Here is a 23,930-nt window from a genome sequence, read left to right as displayed (position 1 = left end):
GGGAACACTTCCGGGTCGCCCGACAGCCGGTGTCCTGTTGCCGGAAACCAAGAGCGGCTGCTTCCGTCGTTTGCCTCGGAGCCTGCCCCAAAGGCTCATGGGAAGGCCGGGATCTGAACCCGACTGCGCAGTCGCAGCCAGCCTAGCCGGGGTAGCGGTCTTTGAGCCGGGGGGCCGACTGCGCATGCGCGCCTCAAGGTTCGCCACTGGGTCTGGGGAAGACAGTATCCCAGAATGGGACCTAGGGACCATCCAAGCCAGGATCGCCAGAGCTGGAAGCCCCTTCCCGGCTTCCCTCCGCTTTCACACCCTCAATTACGGATGTTCACTGGCTCACGGACTGTCTCTGGGCAGGGTCCACCTCTCCAGTGGCGTCCTCCTAGTGTACTGCCTGGGGTCGTGGCTCCATCGGGTGTTAAACGACGTAGCATGTTCTCCCGAGGCCCCCAGCTCCACAGTCCAGCTTCCTTCCAACCCCTACATCTAGTATTGTCTGCCAACGCTGCCTTGCCACGCTCCTTGGATTGGGTTTTTAACCTGAGCTCTGCGACTGCCCCGGAGGTCGAGTTGAGCTTCTGTGTATCTGTAAACCCCCTGAAATCGAATGCAAAATTTGGCACATCCGTGTGTGTGTGAGCTTTTCTTTTTCTTTTCCTTTGAGGAGACTGTTAACTTGTAGTTAAAAGCTCAGTTCACACAATTCCTCCTGACACCCCCACTTGCCAGTTGCTCGATCTGCCAGCCCATCTGTTAGGGTGTGATTATGCGCCCTTTTAAAGGCCCGCCCCCTCCCCCACAGGACTGGGCGTTCCCAAAGGCGGAAGGCATTCTGTCCTGTTCACTCTTGAATTTCCAGGACCCAGCATTGGTAGGAGTTGCAGCTGTTGCTCTTGGGAGATGCCCCACTCGCTCCTCTGGGCAGAGACACAGCCGTGTGTGCTGGGCGGGGGCCGTCGCAACAGCCAGGGTTCCTGGGGGATGTGAGCACAAGCCAAGCGTGCTGCATACCCACCTGCCACGGCCTGCTCCCAACCCACAGCCACTTCCCACCACCGCCAGAAATCCCACACCGTGTTTTCCACAAAGCATTTAATTTTTATCTCAGGGACTCAACTCTTGGTCTGGATTTGGGGCGAAGTGCTGGTCAGCCTGGCTGCCAGTGTGTTCCATCTTTGGGGGGCTCTGAGAAGAGGGCTCCATTCTCGCCCCCACTGACCTGTGGCCCCTTAAAGATGAAGACACAAGTAGAGACCACTGGGCTCTGCAACTCCCCACCCCCATAACCAAGGAGACCTGGGCTGTAGGAGGGGCAAGGCCTTCATCACCAATGTCAGTGGTTTCAAATGTGGCTCTTACACTCTGAGACCCTGAGTGGGAGACTACCCCCGCCCCCGAAGCCTGATAACCTCTGCTCTGCACCAGGTTGTTCTGAAGTGTAAGCGTTCTGTGGGGAAATAACCTTGGCCCTGCCTTCCTCAGGTGACATGGAGGACAGGGCCCGGGGACGGCCCTGCTGACTGCGAAAGCTAGACTGAGTCCTCCCGGCCAGGGAGTGGACAGGGCAGGATGGAAGTCTAAATTCAGGGTGGACCCATGTGGCTGCGGGGGAGGCCCCTTAGCCTTTCCCCGGGGCAGGCGGCAGCTGAGACCCCGCGGGGCAGGGTACTGGTGGCCGTGCCCTATCTCCCCACAGCTGGGCCTCACCTGTGCTTCCTGGGGGCGCCCTCCGTGTCCCCTTTGCCCGCCTCGGCCAGCAGCTGCTCCTCATCCAGTCCCAGCGCCGACAGCACCTGGGAGAAGCGCCGGGTCACGTTGAGCCGGGCGTTGGCCTGAGGAGAAAGCAGAGGGACCCCCTCTCTCACCTGGGCTGCCCCGAGGACACCGTGAGACTCTGATTCCAGGGGGTCCCAGGGCTTTTCAAGGGTCCAAACTGAGGGGGCCCCTCCCGCCTCATCTCCCTACCCTCTCGGCCGGTGAGAAGCTCTGCTCTCCAGGGAGCCCACACGCTTGCCCACGTGCCAGCCTCACCTGCATGGCCTGCTGGAACAGGTAGGGCCGGGCCTGCACCCGGTGCTGGATGCCTTGCAGCTCTGCCTGGTACTCAACAAAGCGCTGTCGCTCCTGGCGCCTGAGGGGAGACGGGCCTCTGGGCAGCTGACCATCGACTCACGCCATCCCCACTCATGAGCCCTCACTAAGGACTTCCTGTTTGTCCTCCAGCCCTTAGCTTTACAAAGTCATTTCATTTCTGTCTTCAGCTGGGATTCCCCCTGACGTGAATGGAGTGAGAATCATCTGCCGCCATTTTGTCCATGACATGCCTGAGGCTCAGGAGGGCCGAGGGACTTGAGGTTGCACAGTCGGGAAGTGAGGGACTGGGCACGGAGCCTGGGTCTGCAGACAACGCCAGGCTCGCCTATCCTCCCAGCCATCCCCGAGGAAGAGGGGCCAGCACTGGCTTCTGAGCGGCTGGACGTCTGCGTGCACAGCCCTGCCTTCCCCGTGCCCACCCCTGCACCCTCTCTGCCTGTGAGAAGCTGTGACTGTTGGCTGTGGCTTTGGGCAAGATCACGCTCTGGACCCTGGGTTCAGTTTTCTTCTCTGTACTATAGCCAGTATGGGACAAGCTTGCCAGCATTCTCTGTGCTGCTTGTAAGCCAATAGTTTAGAAAATGGGACAGTGGAACTAAAGGAATGTATTGCAAATGAAGAATTGATGCTTTTGAACTGTGGTGCTAGGGAAGACTCTTGAGAGTCCCTTGGACAGCAAAGAGATCAAACCAGTCAATCCGAAAGGAAGTGAACCCTGAATATTCACTGGAAGGACTGATGCTGAAGCTGAAGCTCCAATACTTTGGCCACCTGATGCGAACTGGAAAAGACTCTGATGTTGGGGAAGATTGAGGGCAGGAGGGGGAGGGAACAACAGAGGATGAGATGATTGGATGGCATCACCCTCTCAATGGATATGAGTTTGAGCAAACTCTGGAAGATAGTGAAGGACAAACGAGCCTGGCGTGCTGCAGTCCATGAGGTTGCAAAGAGTCGGACACAACTTAGTGACTGAAAACAACAACAAACTGCAAGGGAAAGAACACATCCCAGAAAGATCCAGATTCCACCGGAGAAGCACGATCCCACTTACAAAAACCCACTTGGTGCACTTGTCAGAAATCTGTCGCTCTACAAGCTGCAAGTCCTGGCCGTGAGAAGGGTCCTCTGACCACATCACACGTGGGACCAGGCATCCTTCTGCCAAGCACACGAGAGAGGCTGAGGGTTGTGGCGGCAGTACTCAGAGACAGGACAGGAGGGGAGAGGCACACAAGACTCTGAGCCTCTGGTGGGAACCTTCAGTAAATGTGCAGGGCCCCATGGGAAAGCACACTGGCTTGCTGGGCCAGGACCCTTGGCTATGCGCCAGGTAAAGAAACTTCCTCCATTCAAGAAAAAGATGGACTTGAAAACCATGACCGGGAACAGAAGTCACTGTGAAGAAGAGTCTTCATCATTTAAGGGGGGATTTTACAGCAGTTTCAAGGAGCAGGGGTGGGGGAAGGCTGAGCTATATCTCTGTCTTGCCCATGATGTCACGTGCGTTTTTCCTGTGCGGTTCTTGGGGCTATTTCTGTTAGAATTGAGAGGAAGCCCATGTCTGGGAGCTCTAAGTGAGAAAGGAAGTCGTGTCAGTGGGTTTTCGCCCTGTCTATTATCTCAGAATAAAAGGAAGGTTCGGAGCCTCCCCACCACAGGGCAGTGCCTTTTGTGCCCTCCCTCCTAGGAAGAGCAGAATCTTGCATGCAGCCCAGAGCTAAGGCCAAGACACCGAGACACCCCCCAGGGGAAATATCTGCTCCCAAGTAGAAAATGAAGGGATTGTGTTTGGAAGACTCCTCTCACTGACACGTGCCACTGGAGTCGGAGCCTTCTGCTTCCTACCTTGTGAGAAAAAAAAAAAAGAAGTGAACTTGAAGTCCAGCAGGGAGAAGGTATCTCTTGGTTCACTGATCAAGGATCCCTCATTGGCAAAGTTGGGGGTGATATGGCTGAGCCTCAAAGAGTAGGTGATCGGAGCCCCACTGGATCCTCAGTGGCCCCATCTCAGGGCAGGAACCCCCTGGTCTCTCAGCAGTACCCCACTCCCCTTGACCTAGTGCTTCTCCCCAGATGGAAGGGCTGCCTTGGTGCCAGCTGCACCCTAGAGGTGCTCAGTGTCAGTGGCATCAGTGGTCATATTTCTTTGAGTTATCTGGTTCACCAGCTTGGGCTTTGCAGGGAAGATCCTGGTATGCTGTATCTGGAGACTGGGCATTTGAGCCCTTCATGGCGGCCGAATGGCTGAATGGGTTGGAATCCCAGCACTGCTGCTCACCTGTGACTTTTGACAAATTATTTAAGCTCTTGGAGCTTCCTTCATCTGTAAAATTATGGGAGTGGTGATAATACATATTGTTATGAATCTAAAAAAGATTTGCTTTTAAATCTTAATTTGCTTTTTTATGATCAAAACATAGGAAGAAAATGAAACGGATGACTCTGCCCCTAACCACGAACAATGGCTGTCTCCAGGAATCAGACCATAGGCACTGTTCACATTCTCCACAAACTATCTCTGTAATACAAGAATTTTTATAGTATGCACACCTGGCATCTGAAATCAGAAAACAAGATTTGAAAGTGTGATGATGCATGTAGAATAATTCAAACTTGAGCCTTTGACAGCTGTTGGGATGGCTGTTATTAACCAGGTGACCTTGGGAATTCCCTGGCTGTCCAGTGGTTAGGGCTCCACACTTCCACTGCAGGGACCTGCATTCACTCCCTGGCCAGGGAACTAAGATCCCACATACCACAAGGTGAAGCCAAAAAATAACTAAATAACAGGGTGACCTTGTCCCAGCCCCTTTTCCTCCTGGGCCTCAGTGTCTTCATCTGTAAAGTGGCCCAACCTGCCTACCTGGCAGGGAGGATGGTCCTGGGGGCTCAGCCCACGTAGGTGGGGTGAGGGTGAGGTCTCCTTGGTCGTTCTGTCTGACACTTAGCACCACCTCCCTGTGCTCTCCCCTCCAGGACCCCACAGCCCTGGGCTTCCTACCTCAGCTCCTCCAGCTTGCGCTGGGCAGCCCCCGGCCCCCGGCTCCCTCTGGGCACATAGGCTGCCAGGCAGCGTGCCACCTGATGCTGTACTCGCTGCTCCCGGGCCTGCCGCACCTCGGCCTGCTGCTGCTCCTCCCGCTGCTGCCGCTCCCAGGCCCGCAGCAGATTTCTTGGGTAGAGAGGAGGGGAAAAGCGGAGGAGTGGGAGAAGTTTGCAGGGAACAGAAGCCTCATGGAGTCCCAGGGGTAGGTAGGGGCCTACGGGGACCTAGAAGGAGAGATTTTCACAGTCCAGAGAGCCAAGGGCCTAGGGAATGGGATTTGTCATGGAAGTCGAATTGGATGGAGGCTGTCTGGGAGCTCAGCCCTTGGGCCCAGCTCAGGCTTTCTCAGCTCTTCCTGGAAGCCTTCTGCCTACTCCAGCCAGTGGTGTGCCCCAACTCTGATCGTCTTCAGCCTTGTGGAGCTCGGCACACACACCCGTGACCTCACCTTCCCCTTGCAAAGCAGCTTTCCTTGACAGAAGGGCCCAGATCTTTCTTTCTCTCACCCTCTTATCTAGTAGGAGCTAGAGTAATGCCTGTTGGTTTGAGGGACAGACAGATGAATGAATGGGAAAGAGAAAGAAATGGTGACAGGATCCGTGGGTGTAATGGATGAATGGTGTGGATGGTTGAATAGACAGAACCTAGTCCACCTGAAACATCCTTCCCCCAGGTCTGATGATCAGTTCCTCTTGCCAATCAGGTCTTTGGTCAAAGTTCAGAGAAAGTGAGACTTCAGCACCCCATCTACCTCCCAGAGATTTTCCATCTCTAACTCTACATTTTATTTATTTCTTTATCGATTATCCTTCTTTCCAATAGAATGTAAGCCTCATGAGAGCAGGATTCCTTGTCTGTCCTCTTCACCGCCAGTGTATCCCCAGCACATAGAACAGTTCCTAATACAGACGGAAACTCAATATGGGTGAGTTCATGCATAATTGTTGTCATTCTCTCCCTGAGTTGTATCTGACTGTTTGTGACCCCTTGGACTGCAGCACACCAGGCTCTTCTGTCCTTCACTGTCTTCGGATTTTTCGCAAAGTCCTGTCCATTGAGAAGTGACACTGCCATCTAACCATCTCATCTTCTGCTGCCCACTTCTCCTTTTGCCTTCAATCTTTCCTAGCGTGAGGGTCCTTTCCAATGAATTGGTTCTTTGCATCAAGTGGCCAGAATATTGGAGTTTCAGATTCAACATCAGTCCTTCCAGTAAGGACATGAATCATGGTCAGATAGAAAGATGGACAGGTAGATAAACAGAGGGGTAAATGCAAGCATACACTCAGCACAGGTTTATTGAACACCAACTCTGTGCAGACCCTTTTAGGGCACCAGATGGAGGCTGTTATCAAAAAGATCCGGCAACTTCCCTGGAGGAGCCTTCACATTGTGCAAAGGGATAGACAGAAAGCCCAGCACCTTCCCAAGGGATCTGGGCTTCGTCCTTGGGGCACTGGGGAGCATAGGAGGATCTCGAGCAGAGATGACAGGGGGAGACTCAAAGGGTGCTATCAGAATGCTGAATGGATCTCACCCCACACTTCTAACTGGTCACCAAGACCCACTAAGCCGGCCTCCAAGTATCCTTTCAGATAAATCCTTCTCTCTTCACTCACATGACCACCTGGCTCAAGCCTTTTCCTAGATATTGCCAGTAGCCCCCACCCCATTCTTCCCTCCTGCTCCCGCTGTCTCTTGTTCAAGCCCCAGGGATAGTAATGATCTAACTCTTCTGCCATTGTCCCTGTTTTCCCCATCTGTCTCCTTTTCCAGCTGACTTTGAGCTTCTTAGGGATGAAACCAAGTCTTCTTAACTTTATATCCTGAGTACCCATGAGCAGGTACCCAGTGTATGCTGCATTAATCACTTAGCTAATAGACTAATGAATGGGTAGAAGTGAGCGAAAAGTGGCTTGTGTCAATAAACAGTTGGCCAAGGGGATGGATGGATGAATGGATGGATGGATGGACGGATGACTGGATGATCAGAAAGACTAGTGAATGGATAAATGAAGGGATGAATGAGACGATGAATGGACGAGTGTCTCTTGGAGATCTAGCTCCTTCTCTAGTCCCTGTGTTTCGCTCCCACCCTCCTTCTTCTCCACCTCACCTGGTGGCCTCCTGTCGTTTGTGGAAGGTGCGGTTAGGGAAGTTTGCAAACAGAAAAGTCTCATCATCTCCCAAGGAGTGGGCCTTCCTGCTCCAGTTGGAGGCCTGAACAGCAGCCCGCAAAGACTTCCAGGGCTGTTTCCCGGGGCCTGTTTGCAGAGGGACAAGTCAGGGGCTATTGATCCTCCTGTCCCCTTGGGCAATCCCTCCCCGCATCTGAAGCCCAGCGCCACCGTGTCTGAACGCCTGGCCCAGGTCACTGGCTCTGGCCCCTCTCCACACTGTGTGACTTTGTGGGGAACCTGGGTTTTGAACCCCAGGACTCACCACAGTCCAACTCCTGCTGCAGCTGTCTCTGCAGCTTCTCCAGGTCCCACGGCCCCTCCAGCTCCTTGGCCCTTGGCTTCCTCCTCTGTGGTCCTCGGAGGCTGGTGGAGCTGGAAACGCTCTCCAGGCACCGCACTTCACTCTCGTCCCAGGCCTCCTCACCAGAATTCCGCCCCTTTCTTCGAGAACTGGTCCTCCTTCTCCGGGGGGCCTGGTGTTCCCTGTCCTCGGCCTCCTCTGTGGCCTCTGAAAATTGCTTCTCCTCCAAGATCAACCCCTTCCTGGGGAGCTGGGGCAGTTCTCCCGGAATCAGACCCCTCTCGGCCTCCTCGTCTCCCAGACCTTCCAACTCAGACTCCTCGGGCTCCGACCCAGACCCCAAGGACTTCCTGGGTGACTGCAGGCCTCCCTCCCCGGGTAGCTCCAGCTCCTGGCTCGTCCCCCTGCCCGGAGGGATGGCGGTGCAGCTGCAGGCCCTGAGCTGCTGTCTCCTCTCCAGGTTCGGCCCCTCTGCCTTCCAGCAGAAGCCGTGGGCCTCCAGGAGGGTGGGCGTGGACCTGCGCCGGGACCTGTGGTGATGGACCGCTGGGGGCAAAGGCAGGGCCTGGGGGCCAGGGGCCGAGATGGAGCTCGGCTGATGCAAGGCCCGGCCGTCTGCGGTGAAGCTCTCCCAGGCCCACTGGAAGGGGAAGGAGGGTTTCCGAGGAGGAGAGGGGACGAGACTGAGGAGGGAGAGGGCAGGGGGCAGGGGTCAGGGCCTGGACGCCGGCCCCCAGCGGGGCCTGGCCCCCTGCATCCCTCCCGTCCCTCCACAGCTACTTACTCCTCAGCTTCCGCAGAGCTTTGCCCTTTCTTGTTCCGGCCTCTGAGCCTCCGGTTCTTCTTTGGTGTCTGCCCCGCGCTCTGAGACCTCTGCTTCTGGGCATGGATAACACCATCACCACTTCCAAGACTCCTCTGGGCGAAGGTAGGAGAGGAGGCCTAGCTCTGAGCCACTCACCCAGCGGACAGTACTGTGCACCCCGCCTGGCCCTCTGGGCCCTTGTTACCCCTGGAACTGACAGATCACGACCTGAATTATTATTAAAATAGCAACAGTGGCAGTCTAGTGGTTAAGAACCCGCTTGCCAGTGCAGGGAACCCGGGTCTGATCCCTGATCTGGGAACATCCCACATGCTGCAGAGCCACTGTACCTGTGGACCACAACTAAGGAGCCTGCGCTCTAGAGCCGTGAACCACAACTACTGAACCTGCACGGCGCAACTACTGACGCTTGAACACCTGGAGCCTGTGCTGCGCAGCAAGAGAAGCCACTGCAATAAGAAGCCCGAGCGCCACAAGGAAGAGCAGCCCCCGCTCACTGTAACTAGAGAAAGTCCACCTGCAGCAACAAAGACCCAGAGCAGCCAAAAATAAGTAAATAAATCTTAAAAAGCAATGGTGCTATTCACCGAGCATCTGCTGCATGCCCACGACTTTCTTGCACTAACTCACTTAACCTTCCTTCCCAAGGACTCTATGGGGCTTCCCAGGGGGCTCTAGTCATCAAGAATCTACCTGCCAATGCAGGAAACGCAAAAGGTGTGAGTTCAATCCCTGGGTCGGGAGGATGCCCTGGAGAAGGAAATGGCAACCTGCTCCAGTATGATTGCCTGGAAAATTCCATGGACAGAGGAACCTGGCAGGCTATGCTCCATGGGGCCTCAGAGAGTCGGACTTGACTGAGCTATTGAACTCACACACTCACACACACACACACACACACACACACACACAAGGATCCTATGAGGTCCTTGCTTACTCTCACCCACATCATGCAGATGAGAACACTGAGGCTCAGCGAGGTGAAGTCCCTTGACTAAAGTCACACAGCCAGGAAGCAGAGCCAGGACCTAATGTGTGGACTGTCCTAGAGCCCAGATTTGCCCCCTTTGCCCTGGGCTGCCTCTGGGCCCTGGACAGGTCTTCTCAGTGCCCCACAGGGCCCTGGCCTTGCAAAGCCAAGGAGGGAAAAACTCATCATTTTTCCTGAAACCCAAATCCTCCCAATTTGCCAAAACTGCCCCATCAGAAGCCTGGGAGTCATAACTGGGCACCATCCTCCACTTCACCCCACGTCCCTGCCCGTCTCGGACCTCCCTGACTCTCTTCTGGGCCTCAGCTCCAATCTTGTGGCCTCCCTCAACCTTGACCTCCCACCCCAGAGAGCCAGCCTGCCTCTGGGCGGTTGGCGGTCCCCCCGCGGGGCCCCCTCTCACCTGCTCAGCATAGTGGGTGCTTGAGAGAAGCTTGAGCAGACCTGGGGTGGCCCCTGGAGCCTGCTGCCGTGTGTCTTGCCCAGGTCTCCCGGAAGAAGTCCTGACCAACTGTTGGTGGGCGTTTAGCATATTGGTGTCTTGCCCCATCCCCCACCCCCATCTGCCAACCTTGGAACTGCCCGGCCCACCATCTCTATGGCAACCAGTCCTCAGCCTGTCTCAAGGGCTCTGGCAAAAGCAGACCAGGAAGGCTCTATGTAAGGCCAGCTTCCTTCCAGAGGGGAGAGTTCGGCAGGACGCTGAGGAAGAGTCCAGGCCCAGGAGTCCAGAGATCCAGGCCAAGTCCGGACTTCCTATGGACTCGGTATAATCCTCCTACTCTTGCTCAGCCTGTGTTTCTCCATCTCTCAAAGGAATCTCTGGACCATCCATCCCAAAGGGTCTTCACACCCTGTGAAGACAGCAGATAATACCTGCCGCGTCCCTCTCCCTCTATCTGCCTCCTGGTTTAAAAAAAAAAAAAAGATATCTCATTATAATTAAAAATAAAAAAATCTTTTGGCCATGCCACATGTGGGATCATAATTCCTCCACCAAGAATTGACTTCCCTGGTGGCTCAGATGGTAAAGAATCCGCCTGCAATGCAGGAGACCTGGGTTCAATCCCTGAGTCGGAAAGATCTGGAGAAGGGAATGGCTACTCACTCCAGCATTCTTGCCTGGGAAATCCCATGGACAGAGGAGCCTGGAGGGCTACAGTCTATGGAGCCGCAAAGAGTCAGACACAACCGAGTGACTAACACGTTCACTTTCTTCAAGGATCGAATCTGTACCCCCCGCACTGGGAGGACGGAGCCCTAACCACTGGGCAGACAGGGACGTCCCCTCATTGTAAGTTTAACTGAGTTGTGCTGATTACCTCTTCAACCCGCTCTGCATTACTTTTTTGCCTCTGGGCCCTTCCTGTGAGCTGCTTGTTTCTGTTCACAGCTGCGTATTATGCTTCTTATTATTAACTTGTGCAGGAGTTCTGTATTCACTAGATTGCAACCACCTGTCTGTCAATATTATCTCTGAGGGCCTTTGTGGAGCAGAAATCCTTAATTTTTTTCATTTTTTTAAATTGAAGTATAGTTGAATTACAATGTGTTAATTACTGCTGTACAGCTAAGTGACTCAGTTATACATGTGTATCTCTATCATCTTTCGTATTCTTTTCCATTATGGTTTACCACAGGACACTGAATATAGTTCCCTGTGCTACATAGTAGGAGCTTGTTGCTTATCCATTCTATACATACCAGCTTGCATCTGCTAATCCTAAACTCCCAAATCCAACCCTCTCCCACCCTCCTCCCCCTTGGCAACCAGCAGTCTATTCTCTGCATCCCTGATTCGGAGAAATCCTGAATTTTGATGTAGTCAGATCCATAAAGGTTTTGCATGAGGGTCTGCCTTTTGAATGTCTTAAGTCCTTACCCTACTCCGAGGTGGGGCCTTCTTCTCCTACATTTTATTCTAGTAGATCATAATTTAGCTTCCAGGTTCAGATTGAAATGCTCTATACTTTTCCTTTTCTGATACTGTCCTTATCTGGTTTGGGAGTTGTGTGAGGAAGTGGGCAGCCTCTTCTCATTCTGTTTTCTGGAACAACTAGTATAAGATAAGGACCATCTGTTCCCCTTCCACTGGGACTCTTTTGCACTGGAGTCTTAGATTATAATTTTCTTTACTGGCTATTGATCTATTTTTTCTGAAAAGGCCTTTATGTTAAGTTTTTATTTTCACTGACATACAATCATTTGTAATATTCTTTGATATTTTGACATTTTAAACTTCAGTGGGGGCTCAGAGGTCGGATCATGTAGGGCCCAGTGGCTGTGGGAAGGTCTTGGGATTTGCCCTAAACATGATGGAGAGGGTGAAAGGATATTGTTATAGAAGAACCCATTTTACCAACACAAAACTCCCAGTCTGCTTCAAGATTATGAAGGGTTGGAAGGTGGATTCTAAAAAGGGAATTTTATAATGAGACTGGGGCTGGGGCTGGGGGCTGCTTTCAAATCCTAAATCTGGGGAATTTGAGACGGGCTCCCTGAGATCCTGGCAGGCCCGTGGGTCAAGTGTACAGGAGACTTCCAGAAAGACTTCAGAGCCATGGTCAGAATGGCCAGCACTCAGGAAACATGGCACAGGAAGTCAAGACTTCATCTGGGGCAGAGACAGATTTCCTTATGGATTTCCCAGGGACATTGGGAGACAAAAATGCATCTCGTTTGGTCAGGGAGAAGAGGCAATGGGCTTCTCTGATACCGCTAGCGGTAAAGAATCCACCTCCCAATGCAGGAGATGCAAAAGACACAGGTTCGATCCCTGGGTCAGGAAGATCCCCTGGACTAGAAAAGAAATGGCAACCCACTCCAGTATTCTTGCCTGGAATATTCCATGGCCAGAGGAGGCTGGCGGGCTGCAGTTCATGGGGTCGCAAAGAGTCAGACATGACTGAGCACGCAGGTGGCAGAGGCAGTGAGAGGAGCTGGCTCAGGGTTTTTCTTTTAACATTTTTGTTTATTTTAATGCATTTAGTTTATTTGGCTGTCCCAGGTCTTAGTCTCGGTACACGAGGTCTTTGACTGGCTGTGGCACGCGGGACCTTTAGTTGAGGTATACAGACTTTTAGCTGCACGATCTAATTCCCTGACCAGGGATCGAACCCAGGCCCCCTGTGTTGGACTACCAGGAAAGTCACCCTGATTGAGGTTTTTAAAATCTCCCTTTGGCTGCTGTGTAGAGACTAGACTGGTGGCCCAGGGTGGAAAGAGGGACTGTGGTCAGGAGAGAGACAGGAGGACTTGGGCCATGCAGGCAGAGAGAGGAAAGAAGAGGAGAGGTCTGGAGATTGAGCCTGGGCCCGCCACCATTTAGAGATCAGGAGAAGACAGGGAAACTCAGCCATGGACATTGGACAAGAGAGGCTGGTAGGGAGGAGGTCATCCCAGAGAGGGAGGGCTCCCAGCCAAGTGAAGTATGTGTTTCAAAAAGGAGTGGGTAATCAGCTCGGACAAGAGGCACGGAGAGGTCAAGGCAAGGCTGACTGAGTGAACTGAATTTGGCAACCTTACTTGTTCCCTAGGCCCGACTCCAAAACCCAGAGATATAAGATGTATTACAGATGTTGGGTATTTAATGTGGCTGAAATTGGCCTCAGAAGAATATTCTTTCCCTGAGGAACTTGTGCCCTTTGTTATCTCTGGAAGAGGGAAGCTGAGTTACTACATCTCCCTTTTTCATTTGGCTCCCTGGAAGCTCAAAACCAAATTTGATCTGCAGATAATAGAATGCTTCATGTGTGCACGCTAAGTCACTTCAGTCGAGTCCAACTCTTCGTGACCCTATGGACCGTAGCCCCCCAGGCTCCTCCGTCCATGGGGATTCTCCAGGCAAGAATTCTGGAGTGGGTGGTGATGCCCTCCTTCAGGGGATCTTCCCGACCCAGGGATCGAATTAGCGTCTCTTTCATCTTCTGCGCTGGCATGTGAGTTCTTTACCACTAGCACCACCTGGGAAGCCCAGAGTGTCTTATGGGCTTTACTTAATAATAGACCTGCATATTTATATCTTTATGTTCTTGCTCCAGATCTTCACATTTTCTTTTCAACTATCTTCTCACATTCCTGAGTCTCCATTTTTGTCTTGAGATTTTAATCTTCTTTGTTCTTATCAGAAGTTACGTCACTTACACTGGGAATGAGGCAGGTATGCAAATTAATTATACCATTTAGCAAATATATGGAGATGCCTTATACTAGTTAAGTTTCTTTGGTTTGCAACTGACAGAGCTAAATTAAGCCAAAAGGATAAAATAAGTAATTGGCTTATTTTACTAATGAATAAAAAGGGCCTGACCTCAGTTTTGCCTGGATTGAAAGATTTGAGCCCCTTTGCATGTGTGTGCGCGTGCGTCTGTGCGTGCGTGTGTGTATGTGTCTGTGTGTGTGCACATGCGTGCACGTGTGTGTCTTTCTCTCTCCCTCATTTCATCGTCATTTCTCTCTCTGTGTTGGCTTCATTTTCTCCAATGGGAGTGTCGGCTGCAGGCAGCACCAGATTTCTGTCCTTGGCCCTTTGCCACCAGAGTAGCGAGAGGACTCTTCCCAAGTGGATTCTGACATTTCCTGCCTTGAGTCTCATGGCCACCCCTGGACCAATCACAGGGACCTAGTGGGACAAGGACTGTGACCCGCTGTACTGCGGCACTTTCTGGGTGGAGTGGGAGGAACAGTGTTCTAAGGATAGAAAACAGTATGGAGTTTCCTCAAAAAATTAAAAATAGAACTACCATACAATCCTGCAATTTCACTCTTGGATATTTATCCAACGAAAACTAAAACACTAATTCTAAAAGATACATGCAGCCCAGTGTTCAACACAGCACTATCTATAATTGCCAAGATATGGAAGCAACCTAAGTGCCCATCGATAGATGAATGGATAAAGCAGATGTGATACGTAAATAGATATTGATAGATATTAGAATATTTGCTAAGTCGCTTCATTTGTGTCCAACTCTTTGCGACCCTATAGACTGTAGCCCACTAGGCTCCTCTGTCCATGGGATTCTCCGGGCAAGAATACTGGAGTGGGTTGCCATTTCCTTAGCCAGATATTAGAATATTACTCAGCCATAAAAAAGAATGAAACCTCGCCATCTGTGACCAGATGGATGGAACAGAAAGGTATTATGCTAGTGAAATAAGTCAGACAAAGAAAGACAGATATTGTATGTTTTACTTCATGAAATCTACAAAACAAAACTAATACAACAAAACAGAAATAGACTTACAGATAAAGAGAGCGAACTAGTGGCTGCCAGAGGAGAGTGGAGAGAGGGGATAGGCAGATAGAAGGGGATTAAGAAGTGTCAACTGGGCTTCCCAGGCGGTGCAGTGGTAAAGAATCCCCCTGCCAATGCAGGATACTCAGGAGATGCAGGTTCAATCCCTGGGTCGGGAAGACCCCCTGGAGGAGGGCACAGCAACCCACTCCAGTATTCTTCCTGGAGAATCCCATAGGTAGAGGAGCCTGGCGGGCTACAGTCCATAGGGTCACAAAAAGTTGGACACAACTGAAGCAACTGAGCACAGATGCTTGCAAGAGGTACAAACAACTAGTTATATATGTATATGTATATGTACATACACACACATACATATATAAAGTTAATAAAAACCTTGGGACTTCCCTGGCTGTCCAATGGTTAAGACTCCACATTTCCAATGCAGGGGGCACAGATTTGATCCCTGGGTGAGGAACTAAGATCCCACATACTGAGGCATGGCCAGTTAACAAAAAAGAAAGTCTATAAAATAAATGTCACAAAGATGTAATCTATAGCACAGGGAATATAGTCAACAATATTATAAATAACTTAAGATGGTAAGTATCTATAAAAATACCAAACCACTATCTTGTACACCTGAAACTAGTATAATATTGTAAGTCAACTATACTTCAAATTTTAAAAAGAGAAAATTTTAATTGCATTAATTTTTAAAAGGTTGGGGATGTGAGGTGAGGTAACTTGAAGGCGGAGGGTCAGGGCAGACCTTAGTACAAAAACGTGCTTCTCATGTCTCTATAGCAGATATCCTACAGACGCAGATATGAATAAGATAAGCCTGCCTGCCTTGAGATGGCCACAGAGCAGTGAAGGAAGGTGAAACACACACACGCAGTTGTAACCAAACCACCGCATGGGCAGAATTTTGGAAGAGGGATGAGCAAAAGACGCACAGAGTTCAAAGGAGAGAGGACTTCTGATTCTGGCCACAAACAAGTCCGGTGGATCCTTCGGCTGCAAACAACTAAGAAACTGGATTGTTGTTGTTCAATCGCTCAGTCATGTCACACTCTTCATGACCCCGTCCACTGTAGAATGCCAGGCTTCCCTGTCCTTACCATCTCCTAGAGTTTGCTCAAATTCATGTCCGTTGAGTCAGTGATACCATCCAACCATCTCATCCTTTGTCGCCCCCTTCTCCTCTGCCCTCAGTCTTTCTCACCATCAGGGTCTTTCCCAATGAGTATAAGAAACAACCCTGCTTTCAGATGTTAGAAAACTGGGAGCACAGGACTGTGATCCCTGAGAAAAGGGAAGCAGGAATAATTCCCAGAGCTCACACAGGTCTAGAAATCCTTATAAGATTCTCTCCAGTTAAAGTAGGGAGATTTCACTGAATACACAGAAAATTCAGTAGAGAACCCAGAAGAGCCACGTCTTAGAAGGGAGCCTAAATCAGCCCCTAATGAAGGCTACTCTAGACTCACTATTCAGGAGCTTGCACCAAATCTCAAAATGATCAGGCTAACCCAAGAGTAACAACCAAATTGCCAGGAAGAGTCCAACACTCTTTAAAGAAATTCAGTGAAAAAAAAAAAAAGAAATTCAGTGAAATCCAGATCAATAATGTAAAATTCGCAATGCAATGTTTGGCATCCAATAAAAAATTAACAGATATACAAAGAAGAATACTCTGATTATCTGTCAATTAAAACAACCCAGAAGATGGCAATACTCTCCACACCAACTTAACTCAATCTCTATTTAAATCTCAGCTGCCTTTTACAGGAACTGACAAGCTGATCCTAAAATTTACATGCAAAGTCAAAGGGCCCAGAATAGCCAAACAATCTCGAAAAAGAACAAAGTTAGAAGACTTACATTTCCTGATTTGAAAACTTGGGCAGGGACTTCCCTGGTGGTCCAGTGGTTAAGATTCCACACTTCCATTTCACTAAGATCCCACATGCTGCATGGCACAGCCTAAAAAAAAAAAGAAAAGAAAACTTAGTGCAAACCGATCTATATAACCCAGCAATCTTGATTTCAGCTTGTGAGTCATCCAGCCTGACATTTTGCATGATGTACTCTGCATATAAGTTAAATAAACAGGGTGACAATACACAGCCTTAACGTACTCTTTTCCCAATTTTGAACCAGTCCATTGTTCTATGTCTGTTTCTAACTGTTGCTTCTTGTCCTGCATTCAGATTTCTCAGGAATCAGGTAAGGTGGTCTGGTATTCCCATCTCTTAAAGAATTTTCCACAGTTTTGTTGTGACCCACAATGCCAAAGGCTTTAGCATTGTCAATGAAGCAGAAGTAGATGTTTTTTGGGGAATTCCCTTGCTTTTTCTAGGATCCAACAGATGTTGGCAATTTGATCTCTGTTCTTTGGCTTTTTCTAAATCTAGCTTGTACATATGGAAGTTCTTGGTTCACATACTGCTGAAGCCTAGCTTGAAGGATTTTGAGCATAGTCTACTAGCATATGAAATGAGTGCAATTATACGGTAGTTTGAACATTCCCTGGCATTGCCTTTCTTTGAGATTGGAGTGAAAATTAACTTTTTCCAGTCCTGCGGCCACTGCTGAGTTTTCCATATTTGCTGGCATATCAAGTTCAGTACTTTCACAGCATCATCTTTTAGGATTTGAAGTAGCTTACCTGGAATTCCATCACCTCTACTAACTTTGCTCATAGTAATTCTTTCTAAGACCCACTTGACTTCACACTCCAGGATGTCTGGTTCTAGGTGAGTGATCACACCATCGTGGTTATCCAAGCTATTAAGGCCTTTTTTGTATAGTTCTTCTGTGTATCCTTGCCACCTATTCTTAATCTCTTCTGCTTCTGTTAGGTCCTTACTATTTCTGTCCTTTATCATGCCCATCCTTGCAAAAAATAGTCCCTTGATATCTCTAACTTTTTTTTTTATAAGATCTCTAGTCTTTCCCATTCTATTGGTTTATACTATAATGGAAAGAATATAAAAAAGAATATCTATCTCTCTATATATATATGCACAACCAAATCACTTTCCTATATAGCGGAAATTAGCACATCGTAAATCAACTATTCTTCAATGAAATAAAATTTTAAATAACTTGTGCTTCAAAGGACACCATCAAAAAAGTGAAAAGACAGTCCACAAAAATGGGAGAAAATATTTACAAATCATATATCTGATAAAAGAGTAGTATTTAAAATACAATGGGCTTCCCAGGTGGCTCAGTGGTAGAGAATCTGCCACAGTATGGGAGACACGGGCTCAGTCCTTGGGTCAGGAAGAGCCCTAGTAAAGGAAAAGGCAACCCAGGCCAGTATTCTTGCCTGGAAAATCCCATGGACCAAGGAGCCTTGCTGGGCTATAGTCACTGGGGTCGCAAAAGAGTTGGACACAACTGAGAGACTAAACAACAACAACGTGGGAGTCTTTAAGACATACCAGCCTTGGGCCCTCATCTAGTTAGATCAGAATCTCTGGAGATGGACCCTGGGCATCAGTCACCTTCCAAGATCCCCAGTGATTCCAATATGTGGTCAAAGGTGAGACCCCTGTCCTCATCAAACGTCAGGTACACGGGGGCCAGGAGCTGAGTTTGTTCACAGCCTAAGGCCAGAGTCTAGAACAGCCTAGCACGAAGTAGGTGGTTGGCAGATATCTATAAATATCTCCGTGCATGCGTGTGTGCTCAGTGGCTTCAGTCATGTCCAACTCTTGGCGACCCTATGGGCCGTAGCCCGCCAGGCTCCTTCTTCCATGGGATTCTGGAGTGGGTTGCCTTGCTCTCCTCCCAACTCAGGAATCAAACCCGCATTTCCTGCGTCTACTGCATCGCAGGTGGATTCTTTACCACTGAGCCGCCGGGGAAGACCAAATATCTCTGTAAACAACCCTAATACGACGCTCATTTAATAAGGAAACTGAGGCACAGAGAGGCTGGGCTATCTGCTCAAAGCCACAAGGCTGGTTAAGCAGTGGTGCTATAACCAAAATATTTAATACATACAAGGAGTATCAGTCCAGAGCCAAGACTCTTCCTGGGAGGACTCCAGTCCCTTGAGAATGATGGGAAGGCGGATCCCAAGTGGAGATGGGACCAGGTCAGGAATGAAATGGGGCCTTTAGAGGAGGAATGGAGCCCCCACCCCAAAACTGATCAGCTTCCCTGCTTGACTTCAGCTGTGGCTCCAGACAAAGGTGGTGGGTGGAGGCGGGGAACCCACAGAAACAAAACTCAGATAATTTAGGGGAATAGGAAAGTGAAACCAGCCCCAGCACAGGGCAGGGTGGGAGAGAACTGGTGATTGGAAACAAGGGCGGCACTCGCCCCTCCCCCCCTGCCCCTCACTCAAATGGTCAGGCTCCCCCAATATAACTTTCCTTCCAAGGAGTAAGCGTCTTTTAATTTCATGGCTGCAGTCACCATCTGCAGTGATTTTGGAGCCCAAAATAATAAAGTCTGACACTCTTTCCACTGTTTCCCCATCTAGTTCCCATGAAGTGATGGGACCAGATGCCATGATCTTTTCTGAATGTTGAGCTTTAAGCCAACTTTTCCACTCTCCTCTTTCACTTTCATCAAGAGGCTTTTTAGTTCCTCTTCACTTTCTGCCATAAGGGTGGTGTCATCTGCATATCTGAGGTTATTGATATTTCTCCCAGCAGTCTTGATTCCAGCTTGTGTTTCTTCCAGTCCAGCGTTTCTCATGATGTACTCTGCATATAAGTTAAATAAGCAGGGTGATAATATACAGCCTTGACGTACTCCTTTTCCTATTTGGAACCAGTCTGTTGTTCCACGTCCAGTTCTAATTGTTGCTTCCTGACCTGCATATACGTTTCTCAAGAGGCAGGTCAGGTGGTCTGTATTCCCATCTCTTTCAGAATTTTCCACAGTTTATTGTGATCCACACGGTCAAAGGCTTTGGCATAGTCAATAAAGCAGAAACAGATGTTTTTCTGGAACTCTCTTGCTTTTTCCATGATCCAGCAGATGTTAGCAATTTGATCTCTGGAACCGTGAACTTCCAGATGTTCAAGGCTGGTTTTAGAAAAGGCAAAGGAACCAGGCTGTAGCCGCTCCCTAAGGTGAGCACTGAGGAAAAACACAGGATGCTGGCCCCAGATGGCTGAGATGCACAATGAAGGGAATGAGCTCAGTGGGCCCAAACTCCTGCATCTTCCCATACATAGAAAAGCCCTAAATTCCTTAACTTGATACATCTGGTTTTCTTTAATTCACAGAAATACTTTTGATGTTCAGACTACCTGCCCTTTGTTGGCTGCAAACGTCTATGTAACCTGACCTCACCCCATCCCCACTTCCTCTGAGCAGTTCTCTTGGGTCACTTGAGATGATATCTCCTCAGTTTGAAGTCCTAAAAATTCCCACCAAGTAAAACATATCTCTCAGCTTTTAGGTTGTGACTATTTTTTAAGCTGACAAACAGGTTGCTGTCATTTTGGGGCTCTGAAGAGCTCTGGTACCATAGTCTTTTATGTCTCAGGGCAGAGAAGAATTCATTGAGAGCAAGTGATAGATAAAAAGTAATTTATTACCATACGTAAAACGGATAGCCAACAGGAATTTGCTGTATGGCTAAGGAAACTCAAATGGGGGCTCTGTATCAACCTAGAGGGGTAGGATGGGGTGGGAGAGGGGAGGGAAGTTCAAAAGAGAGGGGATATATGTATACCTATGGCTGATTCATGTTGAGGTTTGACAGAAAACAAAATTCTGTAAAGCAATTGTCTTTTACTAAAAAATAAATAAATTTTTAAAAAGTGATTTATTACAATAGATGCTTGTGAAGCTTACAAGTGGAGAGGCAAGGGGGTATCATGCCCTGAGAACTTACTGGACTATGGTTTTATAACCAAAGGAAGAGTGGGGAGGAGGAGAAGAATTTCTTTGTCTTTCTTGAGTAGACATCATGCTTCCATTATCATTTCCTCCTCCAGGTTGAGCAGGGAAGTTTTCCTGTCCCTACATGGTCAAGCTAAGTCCACAAAATTATTGTTTTTATGTGTGCACAGAGCATGTCCCAGGGATCATTAACTTACTGAGCTCACCGGGCAGGATGTGGATCTCATGCGACCATTGTTTCATTGTTTGGGGGCACGTCTTGTGTTTCTAAGCCTGCTTGGTTTTGTGGTTAAACACTGCTTTCTTGAGTAATCATTAACTTACAGGGGTCTCCCATAGTTTTTCTACTTATAATACCCTAGTGCGATTAACTATTTAAACACCTACTTTGTCCCCTGACTCTGTCCCTATCACTACGTGCTAGATACTGTGCTAAGCACTCTATGTGTCATAGGAGGTGCTATGATTGTCCCCACTTTAGAGATGAGCAAACTGAAGCACAGAGAGCTTAAGTCACTGGCTCAAGGTCACAGAGTAAATGACAGAAATATATAGCATTGTTGTGCTGTCTGCGTTTTGACTTTCCATAAACACTGCTGTGTTATAGATCTGTTCTACATTTTCCTGTTTTTATGATGTGGTGAAGATTTGGTCACACTGCTACCAGCCATCAGAGAAGGCAATGGCATCCCACTCCAGTACTCTTGCCTGGAAAATCCCAGGGACGGCGGAGCCTGGTGGGCTGCCGTCTATGGGGTCGCACAGAGTCGGACACGACTGAAGCGACTTAGCAGCAGCAGATAACTTGGAGCCTCTGACTCTTTGCCACCTCTAACCACGCCTATGACACGTCTTTCTTCCTGTGAGAGGTTTTACCCAGAAGTGAAACAGCTGGAGGTCACTTAGCTGCCAAGCTGCCTTTTCAAACATGCCCCTCACTCTCACCAGAAGCACCAGACTTCCATGTACCCACCTCCCACCAGCCATCTGTTTTACCTGACTTGCCTTTTTGGAGGGGGTAGGGCTTGCAGTATCATCATTCTCCGACCAGGGATTGGCCCCAGTGTTGGGAGTGTGGACTGCCGGGGAATTTCCTTTTGACTTTCTGTTCTTGCCAATCTGATGGGTCTTGTGTGAGATCTTGTCTTCCCTTGTTTCTTTCTGATTACTGGAGTGGGTGCAGAAGTGTTAGCCCTTGTTCCACTCCTAAAAATAGCATTTGAACACACATGAGCACACAAAATAGAAAGGACATGATTTCAGAACAAAGATAGCTCAACTATAATCATGGGAGTTGAGTGTCACCCATGTCCTGCCCCTCTCCCCAGCAACACGGAGCCCCCTGAGAGAGTCCAGAGCCATCTGCCACTCTCACCAAACACTCTGCCCAAGGAGAGGAGGGACCAGGCCCCTGGTGGAGCGCCTGGGTCCCAGCTGCTGTGCCCCCGCCACAGTGCCCATAGCCCAGAAGAGTGGGAACCTGGTCCCGTCCACATCCTGGAGACAAACTTACCACACCAGAGAAAGAATGGAGTGGGGGGGAACCTCATGAACCCCCCACCTCTCCACACTCTGGACCCCTGCACAAGCCTGTGTACAATCTCTGTGCCAATGAACAAACTCAGGCCACTCATCTCACTTGCTGAGCCTCAGTCTTCTCCTCTGCGAAATGGGTGGTGACGGGGCCACCTTTCTGAGAGCGTGGACTCAGATAAACAAGAGCAGGATGATGAGCTACTGCCACGCATTTGGTCTCCTGACAACCATGAGGGGCGGTATCAATAGCTCTGGGAGGGGACTTCCCTGGTGGTCCAGTGGTTAAGAATCTGCCTGCTGATGCAGGGGACACGGGTTCAGTCCCTGGTCCAGGAAGATTCCACATGCCACTGGGCAGCAAAGCCCATGTGCCACAAATACTGAGCCTGTACTCTGGAGCCCGAGCTCCAACAAGAGAAGCCGCCACAAGGAGAACCCCATACACCGCAACTAGAGACTAGCCCTCACCGCTCCAAGTAGAGAAAGCCCGCGCAGCCACGAAGACCCAGGGCGGCCATGAAGAAAGCAAGAGAGGAAGGAAGAACTTAAAAAAAATCGCCCCACATGATGGACGTGGAAGGCTGGAGAGGTGAAGTGGTGAAGACACCCGTGTCACGCAGCTCGGCGGGCCCTTCCTCCAGGCCGGGGCGGTAGGTGAGGTCACTCCCACCCCGAATCTCTCCGGCCCCTCCCTTCCTCCTCAGCCCCTGGGCCTGCACATCTGGAAGTGACAAGGGCAGGTGTCCAGGAGGAGCCCACACCGCTGCCTTCTCTCCCTCCATGAAGCTTCTGGGACCCTGACCAGCGCCCAGACACCCCCTCAGCTGAAGTGAGCCGAGTTTGGGGCTGGTGGCTCCTGCATTGGGTCCTTGGGTAGTGGAGGAGGAAATGAGAGCCAGCGGCTGCGAGACCACAGGGAACCTGATAGAATCAAGTCTCAATCCCTGCCTTTGCTCTCACGGTTCCCTCCTCCCTCTCCCCGCAGGTAGCTTGTGGCCTGTACACTCCTCGCTTAGTAGGGTTTTTTTTACTGAAATCTCACCTTATCAGTCTCCCCTGAACACTGCGTAGAATGACTGGGCCAGCATCCTGCCCGGCACTCCCCGCTTCTTCATTACACTTTCCTTCCCCAGCACATGTATCACCATTTGACATACTGTTTATCTTCTTTATTGTCTGTCTCCTCCCATCAGAAATAAACTCCAGCAAACACTTTGTTCATATAATCACCACTACCTAGAATAGCAGCTGGCATGCAACAGGTTCTCGATAGACATGTGTGTGTGTGTTAGCCGTTCAGTCATGTCTGACTCTTTGCGATCCCGTGGACTGTGCCCACCAGGCTCCTCTGTCCGTGGGATTCTCCAGGCAAAAATACTAGAGTGGGTTGCCATTCCCTTCTCCTGGGGATCTTCCTGACCCAGGGATCGAACCCGGATCTCCCACAATGCAGGCAGATTCTTTACTGTCTGAGCCACCAGGGAAACCCCCAATAGATACATACATAAAATTTTTCACCAGGTATCATAAAGGTGTGTGTATTTCAAGTGGGCAGCTTGATCCATTGTTATAAATAACCACCACCAGTTCAAGCTATAGAAAATTTCCAGAAGGTTCCTGTGTGCCCCTCATCAGTCCCCACACCAAGGTACTTACACTGACTTCCATCACCACCGGTTAGTTTCACCTGTCCCTGAACTTTATTTAAATAAACTGTTGTAATTTGTTTGGTTTCTTTTGCCAACATAACATCTACAAGATTGATGTTGTGTGTCATGGTGGTTTGCTCTTTTGTGTTGCTGCTCTGTTAAACAATATTCTATCATTTCTTTACTCGTG

General features: G+C 49.7%; 1 protein-coding gene across 4 annotated transcripts; it reads right to left on the bottom strand.

The window, feature by feature from the left end:
- Positions 1-625: 625 nt before the first annotated feature.
- TSGA10IP (testis specific 10 interacting protein) lies at positions 626-16,670 on the bottom strand. Of its 4 annotated transcripts, none has more exons than XM_060404092.1 (8): positions 16,563-16,670; positions 8,406-8,539; positions 7,583-8,304; positions 7,257-7,404; positions 5,096-5,266; positions 2,029-2,128; positions 1,705-1,829; positions 626-971 (listed from the first exon to the last, which is right to left on the bottom strand). In XM_060404092.1, exons 1-8 carry the CDS (start codon positions 16,647-16,649, stop codon positions 839-841), a joined length of 1,620 nt encoding a protein of 539 aa, XP_060260075.1. In that variant the 5' UTR covers positions 16,650-16,670; the 3' UTR covers positions 626-838. The 4 variants fall into 4 exon arrangements, with proteins under 4 accessions (XP_060260075.1, XP_042093581.1, XP_042093582.2 ...); XM_042237647.2 differs by lacking the exon at positions 16,563-16,670 and adding an exon at positions 9,842-10,664; XM_004019685.6 differs by lacking the exons at positions 626-971; positions 16,563-16,670 and adding exons at positions 1,075-1,225; positions 9,842-10,662.
- Positions 16,671-23,930: the final 7,260 nt, after the last annotated feature.

Source organism: Ovis aries, chromosome 21 (assembly GCF_016772045.2).
Source record: "Ovis aries strain OAR_USU_Benz2616 breed Rambouillet chromosome 21, ARS-UI_Ramb_v3.0, whole genome shotgun sequence".
Lineage (NCBI taxonomy): Eukaryota > Metazoa > Chordata > Mammalia > Artiodactyla > Bovidae > Ovis > Ovis aries.
Note: the sequence above shows the minus strand (reverse complement) of the source record. Positions and strands in the feature narration are given on the sequence as shown.